General features: G+C 44.7%; 1 protein-coding gene across 1 annotated transcript in view; it reads left to right on the top strand.

The window, feature by feature from the left end:
• Positions 1-4,136: 4,136 nt before the first annotated feature.
• LOC307246533 (ELKS/Rab6-interacting/CAST family member 1-like) overlaps positions 4,137-20,402 on the top strand; it is a 137,792-nt gene continuing 121,526 nt past the window's right edge. The window contains exons 1-3 of the mRNA XM_080022475.1: positions 4,137-4,904; positions 6,167-6,244; positions 6,765-6,920. Of these exons, the coding sequence (XP_079878601.1) occupies positions 4,410-4,904; positions 6,167-6,244; positions 6,765-6,920 (729 nt within the window). The 5' untranslated portion in view covers positions 4,137-4,409. The remainder of the gene's footprint in view (positions 4,905-6,166; positions 6,245-6,764; positions 6,921-20,402) is intronic.

Raw genomic sequence — 20,402 nt, 5'->3', positions numbered from 1 at the left:
CAGTCTTTAAATATTTTATTTATCGAATTCTACATGAGAACATATTTTTTTTCGATTGTTTTAATCAGTGAAAACACTTTCACATAAAAAAACAACAAAAGTATTTAAGTGCAAAATTTGTGCAAAATTAGAGAATTTAAATGAAAAATGTATTCTTCTCTTTTCATTATTTTACAACAGCGATGTGACAAAAGATTTTCTTCAAGTATTGGATCAGATTCGTACTCTTTTCCATCTGATATCCATTTCAGTAGTTTTTGTTGGTATCGGGGCGATACCGATACTGGGTATCTGGAACCATGTGTACGTATCTTACATTACATTACATTTAGTCATTTAGCAGACGCTTTTATCCAAAGCGACTTACAATTGTTCAAACACCGACGGACGCAGCCATCAGGAGCAATTGGGGGTTAAGTGTCTTGCTCAAGGACACTACAGCATGCTAGCAGGAGGAGCCTGGGATCGAACCAGCAACCTTTAGATCACTAGACCACCAGCTCTACCGCCTGACCTACCATCCCCGCAGTATCTGCAGTATCTGTCTAACTATCTAGTCTTTTAACCCCCACGTGTGTGTTTCTGAAGTGTGCATGCCTGTATGTGTAACTCGTGTGTATGTGTGTGTGTGTGTGTGTGTGTGTGTGTGTGTGTGTGTGTGTGTGTGTGTGTGTATGTGTGTGCTAGAGGCAGGCTCCTGGCCTGCTTTGTGTCCAGGTGTGTGTTTCTGGCCTTGAGGGACGGAGAGCAGATGGTGTTTTTGTGTACGACACTGTGTGTGTGTGTGTGTGTGTGTGTGTGTGTGTGTGTGTGTGTGTGTGTGTGTGTGTGTGTGTGTGCGTGCGTGCGTGCGTGCGTGCGTGCGTGCGTGTGTGTGTGTATATTAGTTAGTGAAGGGCTGCCACTATCACTTCTCTGGCATTATCACTTCAGAGTTTGCACTGAACAGAATGTTGGATGAGTGAAGCTTCTGGGTTCACCAAGCTCTGGGTCGTGACTCTGTGTGACTCGGGGGTGTAAACCTCAGGCTTAACCACAATACCACTCAGTCAAGGGGTAGGATACAATTGCATTACGATCTGTATAACATTAGGGGAAACATCTGAATCGGACCAAAAAGCATTATAAAGCACTTACTCTGCTGCAAGTCTCTGGGGTTTTAGTTTTGCTTTTGCATTGTTTACATTAATTTTAAATTTGGACCCAAACCAAAACCTAAGGGGAAGAAAAATACCAAAGACCACATCCTGGTTTACAAACCGTACAATGGAAGTATCCAAACTACTGGAGCCTTTTGAAGCACTAGGTTGGTTTGAATGGGTGTTTCCCTACTCCCCTAGTCGTAACCTGCTTTGGATAATTTTGTCAGTGTATTGCAGCCTAGTATGGGGTTGCTGTTTACAGAGTCCTCTTCCGATCATCCAAAGCAACAATAGAATAAACAGAAAATCCTATATGAACCGGAATACTGCGAACGTCAAATACTCATTATTTTCTAGTTAATGCACATCACAAATGTACTGTATGCACTAAGTACTACTAAGAGATGACAGACTAGTTGAGGACTTTTTGGTATGGATAAATCATTTGGAAAACATGTCATGCATTGTAAGGTTATTCCAATTGTATATTAATTTAACCAATCACACTCTTTGTAAAGCTGTCACACAACTTGTGAAAAGCTTATATTTACCACGAAGAACGGTTGAAAAACAGCGTTACAGGCCAATTGCATTACATAAATTATATAATATGTCAGTTTCCATAGCCAAATGATAATGAAAACAATAATATGTATTTTCTGTTTAGTAGCCCTTCTATGGAAGGGGATTATGACCATCTGGGCCTTTGCATGGTTTTAATTTTGTGTTTTATGTTGGTGAAACTGAATATTTATGATTTTATGTTGAGTTTGGTTCACCTCAGCCTGCTTCAATGACACAACAAGAGTAACGGGAGAATACGGATTATATGGCCTGTGTGTGTGTGTGTGTGTGTGTGTGTGTGTGTGTGTGTGTGTGTGTGTGTGTGTGTGTGTGTGTGTGTGTGTGTGTGTGTGTGTGTGTGTGTGTGTGTGTGTGTGTGTGTGTGTGTGTGTGTGTGCGTGTGTGTGTGTGCATGCGGTGCAGCTTGGATGTCCACTGACCCGGGACTAACACTGGGTAGACTGTCTGACTGAGTAACTAGCTAACTGAACCACAATGTACATTGTTTTGTTTTTTTTTTGGGCAGGGGGGCTACAGCAGATAGTAAACGAGAGAATGAGAATGGTCACTTTGTTCTTTTAGTTTGATGGTGTATAAAAACTAATTGAAATTATAATGGAAAAATGTAGTTATTATAATCTGAGTTGTAATTGGAGCGTCTAATTCACTGAACACCCACACATAGGCTGTGAAGGCATCACCACGGCAACACTGTATAAAGCTTGGAGAATAACCTATTTCCCCCCCCTGTTTTCCCTATTGCCTTACACTTTATCTACAATTTACGCACCTAGCACCAATATGCAGTGGAAGAAAGTGGCAGGAATAAGAGGAGAAAGCAAATGAAATTGCTCTCGACGAACAAAATTGAAATATGGTTCCAATTGACGGAGTGTAATAAGCCAACAGACTTGTTCTGTTTATACAACGTTAATTACAGACAAAAGAGTCACAGCTAATTAACCTGTGGGAGCAAAACTCTGAATTATGGACAGCAAGTTAGCGTTATTTCTGATAATATCAGAAAATCAAAAAAAATTAAATATATATTAAAAAAACAACAATACATCTTGCGGCCTTACAGTATGTGACACGTAGAGCAGGTTAGATGTCCCTTATGGATTAGATGCCAGCTCTTATGATCTAGAGACCTCAAACTAATAGCCCAAGTCTATACTGTTTGCATTTCTACTCCATAATGTCCAATATTTAGATTTCAGGGCTCTAGGACGTAAACACCGTAAACACTCTGCCAGCTTCATAGAAAACAATACGCTGGGCAGTCGCTCTGTGAGAAAGGTGTGTGTTATGTTGCCCTGCAGAGTTTCTTTTACATTTATTACATTTAAATGTATTCATTTGGCGGGCGCTTTTGTCCAAAGCCACTTACATAAGAGGCCAGAAACAATCAGGCATACATCGGCCATTGGAGCAATTGGGGCCTTTTGTTTGTGGTGGATCATCGTCATCAGGTGATGTTGTCAGCTGAGATTAGTTCTACTTTATTACTCTGTTGTTGTTCCCCTGCTCTCGGTGTGTGTGTGTGTGTGTGTGTGTATGTGTGCGTGCGTGCGTGTGTGTGTGTGTGTTTTCCTGTTCACTTCAGATCAGTTCATTTCTAGTTCATCAGTTCAGTGATAAACCCGGTGGGTAATTAATTTGCTTTAGATAGTCAAAGATCATTTTACACACGGTAGATACAAAATATGGGAAATACGTACAGTAAACTAAATGTAATCCAGTATAAAAAAAATATATACAAAACTCTCTGTGTGCGTGGCCAGTCACGACCTACGGTACATAAAGATAATAGAGGAACAGTGTAGGAGGGAGCGGGAGAGGTGAAAAGAGACGGACAGTCGGGAAGGGAGGGAGGGATGGGAGGGATGGGAGGGATGGGAGGGAGAACATGACAGAGGAAACGCATGAAGACGGAGCGAGGGAGGGAGGGAGAGGAAGGGAGGCGCGGGCGTGGGAGAGAAAAGGACGAAGGGGAGCGACGATGATGAGTGAGGGAAACCGTGGGCCGACTGTATGTGTTGCACACTGATGACGTCATTTCTTAGTTTAAAGCATGCTCTAATTTTGGGGTTGGGGAGGGTACCGCCTAAAGATAGCTTGTCGTGTTAGCGTGACATTCATGTACTGTATGCTCGTGTGTTATGTACTTGATGCTGGCTGTAACCCGATGTTCTCCACACGACGCTGTGTAACCGAATAACCTTTTCAGAAAGTTGTTCATCCCTTTGATCGACTGCATCGCCCTTAATGTCCCCTTCTCCTCTTCTCTGTTCACCCCTCTCCTTGTTTCCAGGTGATCGCTCGTCAACTCACCGATTGAATCACCCGCCGAAGGAACCTCGCCCTCTGCGGCCTATTGACGCCTGATCACGTGCACAATCAATGGATTACAGCGAGCGCCACGGAAAGTCCCCGATAACGGCCGTGACTGAGTGAGGGCATTTCACCGGCACGAACGCCGGGGATTTGATGCGTCCAAGAAGAATTTCATGTTCGGAGCTTCTATAACATATTTGTTGCACCGGTTTTTGGCAACCATTGCAACTTTTGAATCCAATAGTTTTTTCGATTTGATTCTCTCTGGTGTTATCTTTAGTTAGATTCAAAACAAGCTCACCGCCCGTCACAGCAGTCCTCTTAAACTTAGTTTCCCTTCGAGGGTAACTGAAAATATCTCCAACTATGTACGGCAGCGCCCGCTCCGTCTCCAAGCTGGACGGGGTCGGTTCCAACGGGAACGGCTCGGCGTCCGGCAGCCCCGGCCGCTCGCCCCGCCTTCCCCGCTCCCCGCGCCTCGGGCACCGGCGGAACGGCAGCAGCAGCAGCTCCAGCGGCGGCCTCACCGGCTCGGGCAAGACCCTGTCCATGGAGAACATCCAGTCCCTGAACGCCGCCTACGCCACGTCGGGCCCCATGTACTTCGCCGACAGCGGCGACGACCCGGTGGGCCTCGCCGGGAGCATGGGGTTGAACCCCTCGCTGCCCAAGAGCACCATGACCCTGGGCCGGGCCGGCGCCAGGACGCCGTACGGGATCCGGGGTGCCGTGATGGGGAGCAGTCCCAACATCAACACGGGGGGAGGCGGGGGCGGCATTCCCAGCGACGCCATAGCATTCGGGGGGGACATGCAGGGCCATGTTCCCCAGGCTACCACGGTGCCGCACTCCATGAGACAGGTGAGGAAGCCGCTGCCTTTTATCTCACCGTGAGATCCCCCGACTTGGCAAGAGATTGTTATCAAGCGTCATGCTGTCAAGACTTAGCGTTACCTTGAACTAATTCAACTTAATCTCCATGAAGGATCAGCATCGCTCCCGTTTTCATCCCTCCATATGGTGTTACAAAACTTTCCTATTTTGTTAAACGTTGCTGTTTTGTTTGATATCCTTCACTGACTTTTCTAGAAACACGAGAACGTCTAAAGGGAACTTTAGACAATTAAAGTGGCTATAACATTTTTTACCCCTCATCAAAGCTACTATTTGAAGTTTGGGAATTCACATTTTTTGGATTTGCGGTTGAGCGTGCCCTTTCCCTTTTCCCCCGGTTTCTCAACCCACTTTTTATTCTCTCGTGAGCTCCGTCTTTTGGTAAAAATCAACCCTCTTCCACCTCCGCCTCGGCTGGTGCAGCACATACACAGTGTGTACACGGTGTGTCTGAGGCGATCCAGGCCAGAATGCGATGTTGAATCTATTACCACTTGACTGTATCTCTCTTGCGGTCCCATTACCGTCCAGATGGTTTAGGGGCAGAAATAGACCCAACGCTGTTTACAAAAGTGTCCCGACGTCATATTTAGTCATGACGAAGGCGAGGTTCGGCTGTCCCGATGATTCAAGGGAACATTCAAGGGATTTTGTGACCATACCGTCGCGTGTAGATCTGTGTACATTTCCGTGAACGCGCTCGCTAAAATTCATACCCTCGTCGTCTTGTTTTGCACACGTCTGTGACTTAAATGGTGATTACGTTTAGCGCCGATGAATTATTAAGTTGCTCACAAAGCAGCTCTGGCTCCAAGCACATTGTTGAAAGTTTTTTTTTAGTTTTTTTTTTACATTTCCTGCAGGATTTCCTCCAGATTCAGCCACGCTGGGAGTTTGTTCATGAATGCTAACCGGGGAAAAAAAAATTCCCCAAATTGACTCACCCGGGCACAAATTAATATAACGTTAGTTGAATAAACATACTTGGAATTGTGGTGTTCAATTCAATTAATTCAAGTCAATAGGCATTTTAGACTTCAAGTGGACTGGTCATATAAAATATACAGGCGTGTGTGTGTGTGTGTGTGTGTGTGTGTGTGTGTGTGTGTGTGTGTGTGTGTGTGTTAAATGATCTGCTTTCTGCCAGGCACCTCACTTTTTGGTTTGTTGGGTCTGTTTACATGTGTACATGCATTCCTGTGTTTGTGCGTCTACGTGTGCCGTACCAGGCGAGGGAAGGTGCCATGTCAGACCTTCAGACACAGCTGCGAGAGGTGCTGAGAGAGAATGAGCTGCTCCGAAGGGAGGTGAGGACGCTGCTCTGAGAGAGGAGCGGTTTATTGAATTATATATGTATAATATTTCATTTTTAACTGAAATGAGTGAATGAGAATGTCGTTTAGACATTCTGCAGTCTTGAAATAAATTTGCTGTGTACTAATACTAGGGGTTAAATTGGGGGGTAGGTGCGTTCCGTCAACCTTTTGGGAATGAATAAATACGATATTGAAGGACTGCTTCCCTTGCCAAAGTCGCCATGTTCTTCTATATGGAACTTCCGGAGGGGATCGAATGTTTGACCTTTCATAAAAATATGTTTGCTGAAAATTAAAATTAGGGTCCACCCACCTCCCAAATCCCAATTTGACCCCCTTTTAATGTTTTAATGTGCGGCTGAAATCTTGAAGAAAAAGTTAGCATTTGCCCCCTTGGAAACAAATCCTACCCTCACTTTAAGGAGGATTCTGCTGATACAGCATTTTGAGGCACTGTATGAATCTACGATGGCTATGCAGGCTAACCTTGTTCGACACTGCCGCCCTGTAGCTGGAAGCCAAAGAGTCCAAGTTGAGTTCGTCCATGAACTCCATAAAGACGTTCTGGAGTCCAGAGCTGAAGAAAGAGAGAGCACTGAGGAAGGATGAAGTCACCAAGATGGCCGTCTGGAAGGAGCAGTACAGGGTGGTGCAGGACGAAACGCAGGTAGGAGCGAGTGCCTTCCTGTGCGTACGTCATGAAATATGCCGCGTGTGCACACATTTTTTTGTTAAGACTTTTAACGTGCATGTGAGCACAGTAGTCAGGATCTCACAATGTGGTTTTGATCTGTTGAATCGATTTAATTATAATGCAGAAACTGAAATATTGATATTTATTTGTGACGATGGTGGTCTTTAACTTACGCAGAAAACGGTGTCATAACCTCCAAACAAAGTGTCGATAATGCAATTTTCCAATCGATTCAGAAGTCGAAAAAGAGAACATTGAGTCGAGTATCAATAATTTTTTGTTTTGAACTTTCAAACCAAAGTTGGATCAAGCCAAAAAAAAAAAAAAAGAGGAATTCATTAAGTGATATCCACAAACTGAAGTTGAAGCCCTGTTTTTCCATAAAGGCAACATTTCAATCGGAACAAGTCTTGTCTGTTCTCTTCTGTGCTTTTTTTCGGTCTTTTGTTTTCTATTTAACGCCGCTCCGCTCTTTCTGTGCTGTTATGCACTTCCGTCCTCGGCTGTGGTGTGCTGTGTCATTCTATCAGATGATGTGCTATATCACACGCTCCTTTTCTAGCCTCTTCCGTAATCACGTTCTGAACTGCAGCAGGTACCAGTACCTGTTGCCCGTGGACAAACAGCTTATCTGCTAACCATGGTTCTGCGCCACGGTTCGGGCTCTCTGTTCTGGAGGGATCCGTGTTGTCGCTCCAAGGCAGCGCTCGAAAGGGGTGAACCCAGGAGCCCCGGTTTGGACCCCCCGGCCGCCTCCGCGTTCCGAAGCCATCTGGCTGAGACGGAGATGTCGCTAGTCTGGCAAGAGTCTGGAAAAATTCAGCAAGAGATCACACATGTACACACGCGCACACACACACACACACATGCACGCACGAACACAAACACACACACACACACACACACACACACACACACACACACACACGCGCGCACGCACGAACACAAACACGCACACACACGCCCGCACGAACACACACGTACCCACGCACAGAGTCACTTGCTCGCTCACGGAGGGCTCAGATGTGCGCATGAATGAGCGCACACATGCTCACATTCACGCTGAAAATTCACACATTTGATGATTATTATTACAGAAGGACATCTCACTTCTCGGCTCGGAGATGACGAAAGGGATTTTTTTTTTCCCCGCTTCATTCCGAAACTGAAAATGTTAAGCTCAAGAGTTCGGCCATTCACAGCTATACAACAATTCGCTTTAGTATCGGCAATCCCGTTAACGTCTATTTCTTGGCTGGCGGGCTGACTCCCTAAATTGACATTCACATCATATTTGTCTACACGCATAATAGAAATATTCAATCACAATACTGAGTGCATAGAAAGCTGAATCTGAAAACATTTATTCTGCCAGGTACATTTACATATACTATTTGAATTTGTTCTGGTGAGCTTTGATAAAAAAAAGAACAACAACAAAAAAACACAACAGTGGAAAAAGTGATGATGATAATAATAATAATAATAATAATAATAATAATAATAATAATAATAATAATAATAAATCATATAGAATAACAATGTGAGGTAAAAATAAGAAAAATAACAACAGAAATAGTCAGATATATAAAAATATAGAAAATGCAATACTATGCACAGGATAAACTATTGTTATGGGTATGCAGTATAGTGTGCTACAATTGAATTGGCACCTCGGAGTAATTTTGAATCAAGATGTCGCAGCTGATTCCTCCAAGGTCTACCCATGAGTTTGCGTGTGTGTGTGTGTGTGTGTGTGTGTGTGTGTTTGTGTGTGTGTGTGTGTGTTTTTGTGTGTATGTGTGTGTGTGTGTGTGTGTGTGTGTCTGTGTGTGTGTGTGTGTGTGTGTGTGTGTGTCTGTGTGTGTGTGTTTGTTGTTGGGCCTTGGATGTAGTGTGTGTGTGTGTGTGTGTGTGTGTGTGTGTGTGTGTGTGTGTGTGTGTGTGTGTGTGTGTGTGTGTGTGCTTGTATGAGCATGTGTGTGAATTCCAGGACTCTTTTCAGTAGGTGACTGTGGTGACATGTGCAGGAGCATGACGGTTTGATCAACTTGATAATTACAAGTTGACTCACTCTATAGATTCGTGGTCGGTTGTGTGTGTGTGTTTGTGTGTGTGTGTGTGTGTGTGTGTGTGTGTGTGTGGAGATGGTGTGAATGCATATTCAGGGTGTCATGCACTGTGGGAAAGTGGGCATGAGTGGAAAGACATTAACATGATCAGTTGATCATATGGTTGGTTGCCCTGCCAACCCCAGAGAAAAGCCCCAGTTACCCTCCGAATAAACCACAGCATCTCACACAGACACACACACACACACACACACACACACACACACACACACACACACACACACACACACACACACACACACACACACACACGACATACATATTAGACATGATTAGACATGTTTTATCTCTTGTTAGAAATAGATGATCATTCTCTCTCTCCCCCGCTCTCTCACTCTCCCTCTCTCCCTCTCCCACTCCCCCCCCCCCCCTCTCTCTCTGTCTCTGTCTCTCTTCTTCTTCTTCCACCCACAACAAATCCTTTGAACTAGAAAACATCCTTTCTCTAATAATCGCTCTTTTTTCTCCATCCATTCCCCCTCGTCCTTCCTCTCTTTCTATCCATCTCCCTCTCTCTCTCCATCTCTCCCTTTATTTCTTTCCTTCTTTCTTTCCTTGGTGACTCAGCTACTGCTCTATTTCCCTCCGTCCTTCCCTTCACTTCTATCTTTGGTTCCTCCTCACTCCTACTACTCTCACCCTCCCTCACTCTCTCTATTTCGCTCTTTCTTCAGCTCTGTGCAAGACATGGAATGTGTGTTACCTACTCTCTCTCTCTCTCTCTCTCTCTCTCTCTCTCTCTCTCTCTCTCTCTCTCTCTCTCTCACACACACACACACACACACACACACACACACACATACACACACAAGCCAGGTCACACCCCTGCTGTGGAATCCACAGAGTAACAACCCCACCCTCCATCTTTCCTTCCTTCCTTCTCCCGTTCTTCCCTTTCTTCCTTCCTTGCTTCTTTCCTTCCGCTGCTCGTTTTAATCACCGCGCCTTCTATTCCTTCGATCCCCCTCGCTCTTTCCCCCTTCCTTCCTTCCATCCCCTCCTTCCTGTGGTTCACACACATCGCTCCCTTGTGGGAGAGATGCTTAAAGTTCTCCACAGACTGTGCGGTTCTGCTTTTGCAGGGTCTAAACTATTAGTCTATACAGTACTGGACTGGACTGGAGTCACTGGACAATATTTCCAATATGTCATTCATTTGTGGTTTTGCTATCATTTACTTTGAAAGTTAACTTAATAACTAAAACTAGCTTTTCCACATGCATGCTGCATATGCATGTGTCATGAGAGTGTAGCTAGGAATGTATATTCAATTTAGTTAAAATGACCCTATTCTAGAGCAGGAAATACATTTCTACTGTGTCACAGTATATACGTATACATCCCTTTGTCGCAGCAAAGATGCAGCAAATGCTATTTTCTGGCAAAACCAGCCAAATAATTACAATACAAGCTTACATTGACATCGGAGAAGACTATTAAATGCAGGGATATTTAATCCGCCGTCCTCACCGCGATTTCACACTGAACCGTGCAAGGCTGCCAAAAAATGTGTCCACAGAGTCGGTTTTCATGTGAGTTGGTAGAATCCTCACAAATAATGGGTGAAAAAATAATCTGTGAAAAAATTGTGTGGAGGCCTTAAGATCAATAGGACTTATATAAAATGGAAAATCATTAAAATGTTGGAAGATAAATGTTATGTTTATTATTCTTTTTATTATTGTTGTAGTTATTATTATTATTGTTGTAGTTATTATTATTATTATTATTAATAATAATAATAATAATAATAATAACCTTTTTTATAGCACTGTTTATACACAACATACAACTCAAAGTGCTTTACATTAATAGGAGGCCATCACATAGTAACAATAAAAGGCAGAACAGGCTAAATGCATTTAATAAAAATAGGTGGATATTTTCCTTTTCAGATTTGAGTCATCAATTTTAGACCTTGGAAGATCATGATCATTCCTCAGTGAATGGTTTTCAATCATAATTACTCCTCACAATACTAAAAAGTTGATGAGGTTTCTCTGTTCAACGTCACGCAGCCCTCACAATTAATTTAATTTTGTAGTCAAACGTTCCTTCTTTCTTTTAGTCCTGCATTCTCCATCTCGCCATGTCTCCATTTCTATGTCCACTCGTTCGTCTCGTTCTCCTCTCTCCATCTGGCCCTGTGGAGAAAGGGTGGCGTGGAACTTAATTAAACAGAATGGACACTTCCAAGTGTGTCGGCATCTAAGTAATTACTACCCCCACGTGTGTGTGTTTGTGGAAAACATTACGTGTGTGTGTGTGTGTGTGCGCGTGCGCGTGATGTCCGTGCCTAAAGAAAGTGTTCACAAATGAGCGAGGTGTATCTGTGTATGTTTGTTTGCGTTGCCCTACTTGTTCCACCTATTTGATCGCGGCGGGAAACCCTAGAACGCAGGAGTGAGGGAAGACAGGGAGAGGAGGAAAAGAGGAAGAATGTTTGGAATGCAGAGGGAGCGCTCCACTTGCCCCCACCCCCCTCACCCCCACCGCTCTACTCCCTCCGTCTCTCTCTTGGTCTTTCCATGTAGAGCGCCCCCCTCGCTTTGACTTGGTTTATTCCAACGTTGGAGTATGAATCATAACAGCTTAGCAATAAATTCTGTCTGTTTCTGTTCGACAAGGTCCATCTAGTGTACCGTGGTGTCCTGCACGTCGCATGTGTGTGTGTGTGTGTGTGTGTGCGCGCGCGCGTGTGTGTGCGCGTGTGTGTGCGTGCCTTGTTATGTGTGAGGGAATGAATATGTCACTTGCATATCTGCAGGTGTATACAGTGTCTGTATCCTCTGATAGTGCCATAGATTCCCATACACCCTGTGGTGGCTGTGTGTAAGAAGAAGACAAACACAGATAATTAAACCATTGAAGCAGGTCGTTGGATAGTGGTGGTGTCTGGGCTTTACCGATTAATAAAGAGGTTGTTTTAGACCGCAAAGTTGCAGTAAACAAGGGCGTCGAGATGGACAAGGCAGACAGCCACTAGCCGCACGGAAAACACAGACGGCTAACATTTGCTTGCCTCCACCTCGTCTGAGACGGCGTAATATATCCAGCGCCGCGCTATTTGATATGCCGAGAGTCATCCAAAAAAACAGAAACTTTCCACAATCCTTGACGCGAGCGACGGAGGTGGAAAGAAGAGGAGAGATACCGGAGGTCGCAAGACGAGTCGAGGGAAAATCCTCATGCGCCACCGGGTTACAGCCGGCTGCGCCGCAGAACCGGCGGGCCCGGACTGAGGACGGAAGAAGACCAAATAAGCTGTGATTTATTGGAACACCCGAGGGGAAGGAAAGGAGTACCACTGCTGCCTTTCTGCTCCGTGGCGATGCTCTACCCAGCGGTGCTGAGGGTCGACACAGCTGGTGGCGGATCCCCCTTGTACGCCTGAAGAGATCAGGGGAGAACAATGGACCCCATACAAAGACGCGAGAAACTATTTTCTACACCGATTTCCCAATTATTTTTGGAGGTAGTTTTGATATCCCTCTAGACCAGACTTTAGATCGCAGAGGCTCTCCAGGTAGGAGGCCACCCAAGATCGGTTCGTACAGTAAAAAGGTTCACGCACTTCTCTGGGATTTACAGATGTTTGGAGGTCGTTGAACCCTACAGGCAGAGCCGTAGGGTCGACCGTGCACCTTTTATTCAAATGCTCGCAAGGTTTTGTGCAATAATTGATTCATTTCTTATTTCAAGTTCTTCACTTTCTGCTTCTTTATCCTACCCAATTGGGAACACTTTAATCTCAGACCACGCTGATGTTAGTCTGTTACAGGACCCCGCCTTTTAAAGAAAAAGGCTGAGGTGGCTGAATAGGTTGAGGTAGCTGTGAAAAGGCTCATTAGGGTAATCTGTGCCCGGATATGTGTCTTTGAATACGGAAAAGGAAATTTGCAAATACTAAAATAAAAAATGACATGCCGCACTATTATTTTGAAAACGTCTGTGTTTTATTATTTATTAGAATCATTTTCAGGGAATATTTCACAAAAAAGTGGTACATTTAATTATAGATTTATTTAATTATTTAGCGATTATTACGCAGGTAGGCTTTCAAATGGTAAGTCTACAAAAACAGGGCTCATTCTGAGCACTGTGTGAGCAGATAGAAATGTGGGTGGCCATGCGCCACAGTTTATGGCTTTTTAATGTTGTGTGTACTTTCGTTTATATTGATGTTTGCATTTAGGTGCGTGTGTGTGTGTGTGTGTGTATGTGTGTGTGTGTGTGTGTGTGTGTGTTTGCAGTGCATCAGCATCCCAACCAGGGATAGTTCTATTTTCATTGCAGCGCTGATTTTATTCCATTTAATTATTTACCACAACACTCTGGATAGAGGTAGGCACAGTGTGTGCAAGCATTCGTGTGCGTGTGTGTGTGTGTGTGTGTGTGTGTGTGTGTGTGTGTGTGTGTGTAGATGAGAAATGAGTAACATTTTAGGTGACTAAAAATCATTCCATATTGCAGAAATTGAAGAATGACAGTGGTCACTGTACAATCACAGCTGTATCCAGGGTGCAATAGTAAGGATCTACAGCAACATGGCTGATGCAGTAGGTTGTGTGTGTGTGTGTGTGTGTGTGTGTGTGTGTGTGTGTGTGTGTGTGTGTGTGTGTGTGTGTGTGTGTGTGTGTGTGTGTGTGTGTGTGTGTGTGTGTGTGTGGCACAACGACAGTCAGAGACCGGCCGTAAGATATCCAAGAAGGAGTCGTCTGGACAGGTCCAGCAAAGGCAAAACTCATCATCGTCCTCAGATTGTTGGATAAATTATCCTAGGTGGTCGGTGAGGTTAATCTGTCCACTACAGGAAAACAAAACTGAGAGTATTAAAGATATTTATTCAGCAGAAATAAAGAGAAAGATACAGTCAGATACAGACATGCTTCCAAGCAGTGTTCTGATCAGTCTACCACTATTACTGACTAAGAGGGCTTTATACCAAAGAGAGGTTGTTTGCCATTGGTCAGGTGTCATTTACAACACTGTGACCCTCAGTCATATCCCTGGGTGTTACCCCCAAACAGTGATTTAACATTCAAACTTCGGGCACAGACACAATCCTGTGTGTGTGTGTGTGTGTGTGTGTGTGTGTGTGTGTGTGTGTGTGTGTGTGTGTGTGTGTGTGTGTGTGTGTGTGTGTGTGTGTGTGTGTGTGTGTGTGTGTGTGTGTGTGTGTGGGCTTTCAGAGGGTACCATAGTCTGGAGAACATCATGCTCATTACGTCACAGCAGGTTTCCGTCCTCGGGGGAACATAGATGGAGGAAGAGGAACAGACAGACAGAGCTGTATAAGGAATACATCAGGAGACACGGGCAGGGAATGGAAAACATCTACATTTACTCCATCCAGCGTCAGCCTCGTTTTTTTTTCATTTATCGTCCCATTCTTTATGCAGTAGCTTCTTCTTTTTTTAATGTCTTATGTCATCCTCCTTCTTTCCCCTGAAACACCCCCATTATCCACAGAGAATGAGAATAGTACAAACAGTGATGAAAACAAAAGAACTGTTTTTGACAGCCGCCGAGATCTCACACGTCAACAAACAGGTGGCTGATGTAAGGTAGGTAGATATCAGCCAGCTAGATGACAAGATGTTACGAAATATTTTGCGCAGAGAAGCCATATTTGTGGTGTTTAAACATAGTCACAAAATAATGAAGTCATGGAAAATGCAGAACGCCAATTAGGTTGATTTATTAAATTAACAATTCTGTGGGCCGGTTGCCAACAAATTTTAACATTCATTTTAGGATGGTCCTGGTCCTTCGCGGGAGACATTGCTGCCGTTGCTCGACGGCAGGTTGGAGCAGCCGCCCTCGGCCCTAACTCGGGTCCTGGTCGTGGTCCTAGCTCGATGATGTACACCATATCCTCGCAAATGTGTTGTGTGTGTGTGTGTGTGTTGTTTTTCGCTTTGAAAAATCAGAGCTTTCCCTTTTTCCCCGAAGCTTTCCGCAACTGGAAAAGGATAAACAGATGGTTAAATGAAGAAGTAATACATAGCACAACGTAAAACGCAAGCTGTGTATTTTATGCAGTGAATTGGCAAAAAAAAAAAAAAAAAAAAAAAAAGAGCTGATTCTGCTGGTCTTTTGGCAGTTTTCCGGATGACTATGGAGGCACTTAATGTTATTACAATACAAAGTCTATTTTCACACACACACACACACACACACACACACACACACACACACACACACACACACACACACACACACACACACACACACACACACACACACACACACACACACACACACACCACAGCACACCACACCATACCACACTACACCACACCTCACCACACACACCTTTGTCTGCTATTATTTCCTATCAAATTTTATCTTTGTTATCTTTTGCTAGATCCAAGCTAAATTTTTCCTTTACATATCATCGGTGTTCATCCTCTTGAAAGTTTTAATTTTATTTGATTTTCAAGGTTCAATGCCTGGAAAATGTGGAATCTTTTTTTTTCTTACCTGCTGGGCGCAGGTAAGAAAAAAAAAGATTCCACAAAAAAAGATTCCACAAAAAAACAAACAAACAAAAAAAAACCCTTCCCTCCCTATTTATTAAAGATAGTCTTGCGAGAAATCAGTTCTTGGAAAAGGCGCACAATAAAAAAAAAAAAGTACTTGAATCGCGCCCTGAGATCCTGTCCTTGATTTTCAAATCAAGTAGAGCCGCCGCCACTCCACAGTCGGTATTTCAGTACGTTTAAGGTCCGTCCGCCTCTACTGTACAGCGCCGGTGCCAGCGTTCCTCTCCTGGAGGGAGCATGTTTCCAAGCTGAGAGGCAAACCGTGCCAGCTGGCCGCAGAAACGCATCGCCAGGCAAACTACTGTAGTGATTTAAACAAGAGGAGGGGGGTGGTGGAAGGAGGACAAGAATGTGTTGAAAGGGATGGATTGACTTGCAGAGACGGGTCGACAACCGGGCTGAGGGGAAGGGTGGAGGGGGGTATTCAGTCGGAGCGAATAACAGATGAATGATCGAGCTCAAAAGACGCGCCGAGGAGCCGTTGGACGGGCGGATAGCTGACGGATGATATCCCATCAGGACGGAGCGCACGTGAAGGGGAGAGGCAGGGAGCATAAAGGATGTGCAACTAAGTCCGCAGGGAACAGAGATTCAAAGATGGAATCTCTCCACTCGTCCGTTTTCCCAGGTTATTAACAGACGCGCGGCTGGTAATCGCCGGCTTGGTTCAAACCAGGACAGGACAGTTTACTTAGGCATCCGTGAACGACTTTGGAATACAGGAGAATACTTTCTGTTTCTCTGTTTCTGTTTCTATTGTCCAAAAATTGAGACGCCGTCATATTTTCCGTTTAAATGCGGTCTATATGAATTGAATGATGCTGCTAAGATAAATTCTCATTATGTTTCAAATAGTGCTAGGTCCATGCTCCGACACGATTCAATTCTATTCTATTTCAATTTCTGAATCAATTTAGCAAATTGTAATATCAATACTTTCATTGGGAGCAACCATTTCCTAATACGGCTATAGCTGTCACCAGAGTCACAAATGTATTCCTTTCGGTTATTTATTTTATTTATTTAACATCGATCAATCAAAAATAACTCCTTTTTATTGACTGAACAATAAGGGTATTGCATTTTAGTTACTTATTTCATTTATTTTTATACAAAGTCCCAGATAGTACTGCAAGTTCAGCAAAACGATGTGTTCAGCAGGAGAATAAAGAATTTTCTATTTTCTGTAAGACTGAAAGTGTTAAACAGTAATATTAAGGTAAAGTTGGCAAAATTTCACGATGGATAAAATGCAATATAATATGGATGTGGAATAGAGACGTGAGATCCTCCCCAATACCCAGCCCGAGTTTGAAAAGTAGAGGTCAGGCTCCATTTCATCCATCATCCCAGGAGCCCACAGGTTAGAACTGAGCTGACACTAGAAGGGCGCTGTATGCACGGGCAAGCACTTTACCAAAACCTCAACCTTTACCAACCCCTCCCCCCCCCACCCCCCCCACCCCCCCCGAAAAAAATGTTTATTTTTTCGCTTTCTCCCGCTGACTCTTTGCAGCAAACACACCTTGATGATCACTCCCTGCTCATCTCTCTCTCTCTCTCTCTCTTCCCGCCGTCTTCCATCCTCCCCCCTCTCCTTGGCTCTCCTTCCGTTGCCTGTGGTGTGCACAGCGCTCCAGCCTCCCTTCACTGACCTATGACGCATTATTCCTCTCCCGTGTGTGTGTGTGTGTGTGTGCGTGCGTCCGTGCGTGCACGCGTGCGCGTGCGTGTGCGTGTGAACTGTGTGATCCATATCTCTCCGAGCACAATCTATGTTCTTAGCTTCTGGGTCCAAATGTCCCCCCAGAACAGACTTCTCAAACTGTTCAGCTGTCAGCACTGTGTTCAAACGTGTGTGTGTCGTGCGTGCGTGCGCATGTGTGTGTGTGTGTGTGCGCGTGTTTTTCACACATGAGTGCTCATCAGTAACAGATGGCGAACGAACCTGTGTGTGTTTATTCGGCGGCAGGATGGAGGTGGAGATGGAGTGAGCGATAGAGGTATGGAGAAAGGGGTGAGAGGGAGAGAGAGAGAGAGAGAGAGAGAGGAGGGGGGGAAAACAAAAAGGAGGGCATCAGGAGGGGAGAAGAGAGGGAAGGGAAGAGAGAGAGGGCAATTGAGATTGAGGGAGAGAGAGAGAACTTTTTTATAATTATGGCGTAGAGAGAGAGGAGAGTGAGAGAGAGAGAGAAATATAGAATTATCACGTGAAAGAGGGAGAGAGAGAGGTAGGTGGGCGGGGCAGAGGGAGGGGAAGTAGAATATTGAGGAGAGAGAGAGAGAGAGAGAGAGAACAGGAAAGTGAGCAGTCAGAATTTCCACACTTCCTCAAAGCCTGTTTTTCTGCCCCTCTCTCTCTCTCTCTCTCTCTCTCCCCCTCTCTCTCTCCCCCCCCCCCTCTTTCCTTCCCACAGTAGCCATGTCTGTCCTTGTAAGGAGTGGGTTTGGAGAGGAATGAACAGAATTACAGCACAATCATTGCTCTTTCACTTGCGCTCGCCCCCGCTCACTCTCCCGCCCCTCTCACTTTCTGCCTGTCTGCCCGGTCCGTCTGTCTGACCGCCGGCCTGTCTCCCTGTCTGACCGCCGGCCTGTCTCCCTGTCTGCCTGTGTGAGCTCAGCTGATCTTTGCTGCTCAAATTCCTACTCCAGCAGACAACCTTCAATCGGATGCGCTGTCTTCCTCGGGTGTCCGCTCTTCTCTTTTCTTCTCCCCTCTCTTCTCCCCACCTCCTCTCTCTCTCTCTCTCTCTCTCTCTTGTCTTCTCACCCCCTCCCGTCTCTTCTCCCCACCTCCTCTCCCCCTCTCTCCTCTCCTCATCCCCTCCCCTCTCTTCTCCTCACCTCCTCTCTCTCCCCTCCTCCTCTCGCTCCCCTCCTCCCCACCTCCTCTCTCTCCTCTATATTTCTGTCTTCTCTCCGCCCCACTCTTATCTTTTACTGTCCCTCTGTAGCGTTACCCAGGGGGGTAACCCTACTATTGAGGGATTGCGTGGTCAGACTACCAGAGAAGTGATGGCGGTGATGGTAAAATGACTGGAGGTCATACACAGAGGTTGGAGGACAGAAATCAGCTAAATTATTTACAAAATAAATTTGTTGTCAAAGTCCCCCTTTCAGTTGGTTCTGCAACAATAACAAAACTGAAGCGAAACAGCCTCACAGCCAGCTGTGCACACAACCGTCTCTCTCTCTCCCTCTCTCTCTCTTCTGCCAGCAGAATGAGCTTCTTAAATACACTGCTGGCCGCCGTCCTTGATTGGAACGATCCATTCTTGAATGAGTGTAGGGGTAAGCCAAGGAGACACAAAATGGTTATTCAATCACACATAATGGTTCAAATGCAAAATAAATGAATAAAAGATAAGGAATATATATCTAATATATTTAAGTCAGTTATTATGTTTGCGCACAACCAATGAAATAACTAAATATTAAATCCATGAATCTGAAAACTACAATAGGTAAGACATGATTATTATATTGCTTGGCTTGTTGGTTATATTAGGCCTGTTTATGGAAAAATGTATGAATTTGAATGTGGGTTCCAAGTAATTAATGAAGTAACCAAAAAACATAATTATTATAATACCATTTTATTATTGGGGAATGCTTCAAGTGGAAACGTATCGAGAACCTTTTCACATCCTCCTTTTTTTATCCTATTTTAATTCTAATGCGGTACAATTATAATTTATTCCTGCTTTCAACCTCCACCTTCCCTTTGTGTGTGTGTGTGTGTGTGTGTGTGTGTGTGTTATGGCCGTAAGCAGTTTGAAAGCATCGCCCACTTAAACATAAGACAAACAAGCAGATTAACTCTGTCTTTAACTCGGTCACACACACGCACACACATGCACACGTGCACACACAAACGCATCTACGTATACACACACACACACACACACACACACACACACACACACACACACACACACACACACACACACACACACACACACACACACACACAGTCCTACATGAACAACGCCTAATGTTGATACAGTATGTGCTTTGTCTTTGAATTTGTGTAGCATTGTTTTCGTGTGTGTGTGTGTGTGTGTGTGTGTGCGTGTGTGTGTGTGTGGTGATGGTGTGACTCACTCGGGGCAGAATACACAAGGAGAGCGCTGGAGTTATAATGGAGAGATGGTTAATATTGAACGACAGATGAGCAGCAGCCTCGGGCTGGACCGAGGGATGGAGATATTGTCGTCAGATTCATGACAGAGCTTAATCCCTCCCTCCCTCCCTCCATCCAGCTTGACTTCTATCCTCTCCTCATCTCTCCCTTCCGCTCTCTTCTTCTGTCTTCCCTTCTTCCCTCTCTTCTCTCCCATCCTCCCTTCTCTCTTCCTCCCTCTTCCCTCGCTTCCCTATCCTCTTTTTTCTCTCCTCTCTGCTCCACTCCTCTTTCTACTTTCCAGTTTTGGGATAACAGTAGTTATCCCATCAATCCTCTGTCTGGTTGTTGCTTCGCAGCCCATTTATCAAGCGATAAATACCACAACCTTGAGTATCTGCCAATACCAATCCCATAAACTGATCTTTTTCCCTCTCTTAAACAACTAAGCTGTTAGTAATACATTTGTCTGGATGCACTTAGTTAAACCTAGACATCTAAAGAGCGTCATGCTCAAACTTTGAAACATTATTCCCCAAAGGAGGAAAACACATGGCCCACAACAGGACTGAGTTATGCAGCGTCAGAGTACCTATCTTCTCCTTCAGCTTCCGGTCTTCTGGGACCTGAAACTCATACGTCTCTGTGA

The sequence above is a fragment of the Zeus faber genome, assembly GCF_960531495.2.
Source record: "Zeus faber genome assembly, chromosome: 21".
NCBI classification, from domain to species: domain Eukaryota; kingdom Metazoa; phylum Chordata; class Actinopteri; order Zeiformes; family Zeidae; genus Zeus; species Zeus faber.
Note: the sequence above shows the minus strand (reverse complement) of the source record. Positions and strands in the feature narration are given on the sequence as shown.